Genomic DNA, 7397 nt, shown 5'->3' on the forward strand with positions numbered 1-7397 from the left:
CCCTTGTTTGCGGCTGCAGCTTCTACTACCGCTTCTGTGACCTTAGTTTGTTCTCCGTAGTGCTTGAGATGGTCGGCTACCCTGGTTGGAGTACACGTTTTTATTATTTTGCTAAACGATGGCTCTCCTATAGAAGACATAGCTCGTAAAAGCTCTTCTATTGTTGTGTACGACACGGTTGATGATCCGAATAAAAATGCAGCAGTGTTGTTGATAACGTGTTGGATGTTTTTGTTGTAGTCTGGGCGAAGGCTACGCGCGTCGAATGCGTCTGAGGAAATCCCAAGCAAGGCGTAAACCCTATCTCGTGGGTCACTTGCTTCACTTTTGCTAAATTTTTGCAAAAGTGTGTACAGATTTCTCTTTTCGCTCCACCAGGAATTCTTCCTTACGGGTCCGGGCATAATATCCAATACGGCTTGAGAATGATCCTCTGGCCTTGTCTGTAGAAGCAAAGGAGCAAGGGCGAAGATATATGCCGGAATGGACCTCTTACCGCTCTGTACTACAGCTCTTTTTGCATTGACCACTTCCTGTAAGATCCATACTCTTTTAAACCAAGGCCGGCTCAAAAGCAATTCAAGTCCTCTGTGTTGCAAGGTGGTTAAACTTGTGTACTCATCCATTAGACTAGGTTGGACTGATCGCCAGAGATTATTCCAGCGTATATCGGCAGGATTCCAGTTCCTACAAGCTGACCCCAAACTCTTGTCTTTTAGCTTCGTGAGAGAATCCATAAGGACATTGGTCGCGTATGTGGCTGGGCCCAGCCAGACGATTACTTCCTCGGCTTGAGAATATATATTCCCCATTTGTTGGACCTGGTGTCCTCGTTCACTTTTGTTGCCTTGATCAATGCAGATTGCATCTACCCAAAGTATCCGATCCATTTCGCGACTGCGGAGATATTGAAGTGCCAACTCCAGATTTTCTGTTACACCAAGCCTCCTTCCATTGACAATTACAGCGGAAGACATTTCCGTGCCTCCCCATGTGTAGGATAGAGCATGATAAGGTATCAGGTCATCGCCGTCCAGGTAGGCTTGGAAAAGCTCGCATTCGACGTTATCGGGTTCCTCGCCTTTCAGAAGTCGCAACAGCCGCAATGAGGGGCGTTCGAGGTTGATCGGTTCGTACTTAAAGTTCTCCATCCGTATTGCACGAAGAACTGGTTAAGCAGAAGCTTTCAGGTTGCAAGGCTGAAAAAGCAGGAGTTCGGATACCGCGACGCTGGTGGCTGAGAACTGCGCGCGTCAAAGAAAATGATTAGATGCAGGCATACACAAAGCTTTCTGGAGAGCAAAATTGGTGACTACTAACAGAGTATCGCTTGAAACCTACGTCCGCCGGTGGGGCTTATAGAATCCTAGATGAGTGAGAAGGCTGAGGCAAGGGAAAAGCAATGCGATGGCTCAGCCTCGGAGTGGGGCGCAGCAAATGCAGATCAGCCTGCAAGGCGCTCTCATCAATCTACCTTGAGTTCGCATGATTCCTGCCTAGATCGACCATATTCTTATACACTTGAATACTATCGATAAGATTGTTTGTAAAGAGTAATGGTGTAATAACAAAGCTGAGGGAATGTCAATAATGTACGACGCCTACATGGCCGGGGGATCTATCGGAATATGGTCGGGCCGCCGACGGCACGTGAATATATATTCTCAGAGTCACTGGTGCCACAATTAGTATTGTCTTTAACGATACCTACAAAGATGATAATATGTACTTGGATAACTGATGTGGCGATATCTATAGCAGGTAGCGCTTGCCACTGTTAGCAGGGAGGATGGCCGACCCGCACCGGCCGTAGGGTTGTCCGGTGGCGTTGAATTTACTCTGGCGTGGATGGAGCAAGACATTACGTTGTTGTTGCTAACTAAGAAGAATGCCAAAGGAGGTAGCCAAGAAGGTTAAAGCACGAGCCACGATCTAGTTAGATCTATGGAGGTTGAAATCCAGAATCCGGCCTGATCCACCGCTAAGTCCAAAACGCGATCCGCCACGAGACCCAAACGTGCCGCCGGACATTAGGCATGACTGGGTTGGTGGGTGTAGCTTGGTAGCAGTCACAAAAACGCCTAGATTTTGGATGGCTGAGGGTAGTCCTGTTTTAGTTCCCGCAGTGGGCCCTTTTCAACGCAAGGATCTTTGGCTCCCATACGTCTACACTTCTTGATCTCCAAGGCGCTCGCGGGATTTAAGGCCACGTTCAGGAAGTCCTCCCGGAGGCATTCGAGGTAGCTCTACTCTGCTGTGCCATCGCAGCCATGCGAACGTTGTGCTCTTGTACACGCCTCGCACGATTCTCATTATATGTCTGGCGCCGGCTATCTTCTGCGGCTTTCCTTCTTGATTTGTTGGGCTCAGAGAGAAGAGAGATTTCACGATCCGCTCTTTGGCGAAGGTACTGCTTGCGGGCGTCATCATCATCAAGTTCTAGCCGGAAAGCGACTTCGAGGGCTGCTGCAGCATCTCCGGGTGCTAGACCGGACATCGTACCTGCTGATGCAGTGCTGGCCGAAAATTGACTATCTGGTATGCGCAGTAAACTCTTCTCAAGTCTTGAGAGCCAGGTAACGTAATTTAAATCAGAATATATTCTGAGGCAATCCAGATCCACAAAGGGGTTATGCTAGTCTGAGAATGCAGAGATCTTAAAGAGAAGTTCTTCACCAAGAAGTACGTCCGCTGTCAAGCCATTGAGAATATAGAAATATTTATTATGTGCTCGCGGTCGGAGGACATCCTCTTGCATGAGCTGAGGAGGGGACATATGGCAAACGACTCGACAAGGGAGCGAGATCCAAACAAGGTGGATTGAACGAGTGTATTGTAAGGTCTGAGGAGCTCGATAGAGCTCTGAGCTGACTATATACTGTACGAGATAGGAGCTATGCCTAATGAGTGAATAGTGCAGTACATGGGTATGATATCGCGTGAGACACGTGCGACACATCCTGCGAGGGTCGGTCGAAGGTGTCAAAGCGTGCACGGAATCGTCCAGATATGGGAGCATGGCTGCTGTCCGCAAGTACAACTTCTTGATGTTCCGCATCCGGCTTTTCGACCTGAAAACCGCGCTGCGTAGCAAACTCAGGTGAGACCAGGTTCATTTCAGCTCCGGTGTCGGCATTGGCATACACGAGGTTGACATTCAGATAGCAACGTAGGCGCTGTCGGGGATGATTTAGATGTAAGATTTGAGGCAGTGCCAAGGGTGAACGATGTATGTGTTGAATGGACTCTCTGCTAGCTAGCACTTGGTGTTAGCAAATGCGTACGAGACGGAGAGGTTTGCACAGTGTAAACATCGCACGGGGGTGTTAGGTAACTGGTGTTAATTGCTTCTTGTTTTTCCTCTGTACAGAGGAAAAGGGGGATATCTAGATGTTCGCGCACAGAGGTTCGCGCACGAGCATCATGTGACATAGATACGTGATCCTGCTCGTGCGTGATCGCTTGTATCTAGGCCGCGACGCTGCTGCTGCGTACAGACACTAGCAACTTTTCTTTTTATCTAAAGAGTTGCCTTTTGTACACATTACCTCCCTTCTGTCTGTGTAGGTCTATCTAATTATGTTCTGCCTTTACTCTACTCTATTTGTTAGGACTTGCCTTAGTAATGCTATGTGTTAAAATAGGCTAGTTGTGCTATATAAATAGCTCTTCTCTTCTTTATCCTTTGCTTTTTAAGCTCTACTGTATAATTCCCTAGCTCTTTTCTCTTTTTGTATAGTGCTAACAGTAACAGATCCTTATAATAAGAAAGATAAGTGCGTATAATATAAAAAAAAAAAAAAATAAAGAGAAATAGGCCTTATATAAAGGCGTTGTTAGTCTAGTTAGTCTAAAGCATCTTTGCGCACAAGATCTAGCTAGTCCACAGATGCTTCTATCTAGACAAAGAGGCAGTTAGTTAGGACTAATAATTAAAAAGCCTAGTTTAGTGTTTTTTTTATATATGCATTTACTAAGTTATCTTTACTATTAATTTACTTTATTTTAGTAATTTCTCTTTTCTTATATAATTTATAAAGTAACATAATGTTAATTATAAGTTACTTTTTACTAGTAGTGCCTAGCTTAATAAGGTAATTATATAAAGACCTTAAATTTATGCAGATTACTACTAAAATTAGTAGCAGTTTAAGCATTTATATAATTTGCTGTAGAGTTGTACTAAAAGTAATTATATTATTAAACTCTCTAACTATTCTATATAGTTTACTAGCAAGAACACTTTTAGTTACTCTTTTATACTTAGTAGAATTCTAGTGTATAATGTTATCTAGTATTTTAAAGTAGTTGCTTTGCTTTGTATAGTTCTTATTGCCTAATATAATTAAGAATTTTAGCTGTAAGCTAAGGTCTTTATTATTAGCAAATAATTTATTTATAAAGATAAACAGCTTTACATAATTAAGCTGTAATAGTAAGAAGGTAAGACTATGCTTACTATTATCTATTTATTATTAAATTTATACATTATGTGTGTTAATGTTGTTATGTAAAAGGTCTGTAGTTTATACAGTAATAGATAGGTTAAATGCTGCTTCTAGTTAACATATAGATGTAATATATGCCCCTCTTATACATTACTTAATATATTATTATGTAGCATCCTTGTTCTTTAGGTTAATTATATAAAAGTAGCTTACTTATCTTTTCTAAGTAAAAACTACTATGTTATATGTAAGTTTAATTCTTTTACTATTAAACTTAATAAGCTGTTTCTTTACTAGAATAGTCTTACCTTTTATGTAAAACTTTACTTTTTATAGTTTTTTTTTTTCTTTTTACGTAAAATTTTTTATTATAATGCTTAAAGTGTTATTTGTTTATAGGCTAGTAATACTAAAAGTGTGCTCTCTTTTATTAGTAATTAAGAGGTAGGGGTTGTATAAAAAAATATGCATGCATAGCTTTTTTTTATAGTAGTTATAATATGTTTTAAACTAATATAGTCCTAATTTAGCAGCTCTATATAAAGGTTGTATAACCTAGAGTATTATATTTAGTAGAAAGCTCTAGCGCATCTCCTTTAGTAGCTTTATGTACAGCGTGCGCATAAGCTTATCTGTTAATTAGATGTATACTTATGTAATATTACACAGTTTAAAATGCATTCTGTATATAGCTTTTAGGCTTGCTTCTATAGCTAAGAGTAGTCTCTAGCTTATTCTTTAGATAGTTAGTAACTAGGTAAGGATTTCTTTCTTCTTTTTATCTAAGTAGCTAGTAAACACTAGGCAGGATTTCTTATATAGTTAGGTTGTTTTGCCTTTTACTTTTTATATAAGGCAAAGGTTAAAAATCTAACTTTTGTGCTTTATTAAGTTATATGCTATAACCTTAAAAGTGCTGTTAGTAATTAGAGTGTTTATCTCTATGTAGTCTACTTTCTTAAATAGTTTTCTAGGTGTAGTAATTACACTGTCTATATAAAGCTTAATAGATAAGGCCTAATTATTCTTTTTCTTCTAGGTTAGAAATACCTAGTCTAGACTTTATGCAGGTTTCCTTTGCCTTTTACTTCTTCTAGTATCTATATCTTCTTTTTGCACTAGTGCAGCATTGCTATTCTAAGGGGCTTAGTTTATAGTAGGCTTTAGTTTTACCTTTATAACTTTCTTATAAGGCTGTTTTTTTTTTCTCTTCTTTAGAGGATTTTTTTATATAGAGATTAGTTTATCTAGGTTATCTGTTATAAGTAGGTTGTCTTTTTTTTTTTTTTATAGTATAGTTTAACTTATGTACATTAAAGCTTTAGTAGGCTATTTTTTTTTTTAATAATAATGTCTCTTTTTTTAATGCTTTTAATCTTATATAGGCTAGTCTAGCTTTTCTTCTCTTTCTATGCTATAATCTTTAAGCTAAGGGGGAGGTTAAAAACTTTTTATGTTGTAGGGCTATTATAAGTGTTAATTACATAATTAATGTTTACTTTTATATAGTCTTTTTAAAGTATCTTTATTACCTTTTATACAGCGCTTACTTATGTAATAATGTCTAGTAATAGTAGAGAGTCTAGGTTAATTTTTAGGTATGCCCTAAAGACTAGCAGCGTGGGTACTAGACTGTGTGGGCTAGCTGTGTTGTTTAGAGCCTTAACTGCTATCTGCAGGATAGCCTTATTATTTGTACAGTTACCTAGCTTAGTCTTTAGGATGTTAAATGCTTATTAGAGAAGTGCATGTGCGCGCTTAACTTTTTTAACTGCCTAATGTGCTTCTATAGGCATCTGCCTACATGTAGCTTTTATAATTTTTGTATAAGCTTAAAAATCTTCTAAAGCAAAGTTTATACTAGAGTTATGCATAATATAGTCTAGGGGTTCTTAATAGGTGTTAATCTAGCATTTGCATAGTGCATTCTAGGTATCTTGTGCAGACATGGATTTTAGAAATGTAGCAGCTTAAAATAATGTGTCTACATTAATAACATGTAGAACATTCTTATTATTAATTTATATAATGTTAATAATAACTTTATAGTTAAAGTAGGTGTTATTTTTAATTATAAACTTAAATCTTTGTAAGGCCTAGTTATATAATTAGCAGAAGTAGCAGAACTTCTTAATCTTTTCTAGCACTGCAGCATTAATGTTGTAGCTAGCGCTAGTTAGCATCTTCTAGAGTTTCTTTATGCAAGGGTGTCTAAATTAGTAGTAGAGGCAGTAGAGTTCTAATTTAGTAAAGAAAGACATAAATTTTTCTTTACTAACATTAAAAAAAAGTGTCTTTATTTTTATATAATAAAAATAGTAGTTTTGTCTTTATGTACAATAACATTTAGAACATTGTTAAAGTATGCTCTAAGTTAGTTAGCATCTGCTAGTAATAGCAGGAATAGTGTTAGAGTCTTTAGAATGTAATATGTTATGTTACTAACTAAGTTAGTAATTTATATAATACTAATTAATTTTATTAATTTTTATTTTTTAAAGCTAATACTTTTCTTTCTTAGTGTCTAGTTTACTTTTATATAAGGGAATTCTTATAGGTATGCTTTAAGTTGTAACTTCTCTATAGTAGAGATCTTTACTACGCTAGTATCCTATAGTTTACCTTAGTATACTATACAGTATTAATCTTTAAGGATAAACTCTTCTGCGTATTCTTTAGGTTCTAGGCTGTAGATGTCCTCTGCAGTTACGCAGTAGAGAAATGTAGCATTAGTAAGGTAGTTAATAATCTTCTTACTTTTCTTTTTATTTAAGTTATTATTATTATGTAACTTCTTTTTTTTCTGCTTTAGTTTGCTTTTAAACTTTTAAATATATATATTTACTTTTTTATATGTTAGTGTCTTGTTATAGAATTTTTTATATAAAAAGATATATTAGTATTTTACATAGAATTAATTTATATAAAAATAATTTATTAACTAACATT

The 7397-nt window shown here is 37.2% G+C and overlaps 1 protein-coding gene across 1 annotated transcript; it reads right to left on the minus strand.

The window, feature by feature from the left end:
- Positions 1-111: 111 nt before the first annotated feature.
- Positions 112-1308, minus strand: BDR25DRAFT_337622 (HET-domain-containing protein; the record flags this gene model as incomplete). The annotated part of the gene is made up of 2 exons (XM_033693208.1): positions 172-1308; positions 112-127 (listed from the first exon to the last, which is right to left on the minus strand). Exons 1-2 carry the CDS (start codon positions 1149-1151, stop codon positions 112-114), a joined length of 996 nt encoding a protein of 331 aa, XP_033540793.1. The 5' UTR covers positions 1152-1308.
- Between the last annotated feature and the right edge of the window lie 6089 nt (positions 1309-7397).

This window comes from Lindgomyces ingoldianus (genome assembly GCF_010093535.1).
Source record: "Lindgomyces ingoldianus strain ATCC 200398 unplaced genomic scaffold BDR25scaffold_51, whole genome shotgun sequence".
Taxonomy (NCBI): Eukaryota; Fungi; Ascomycota; class Dothideomycetes; order Pleosporales; family Lindgomycetaceae; genus Lindgomyces; species Lindgomyces ingoldianus.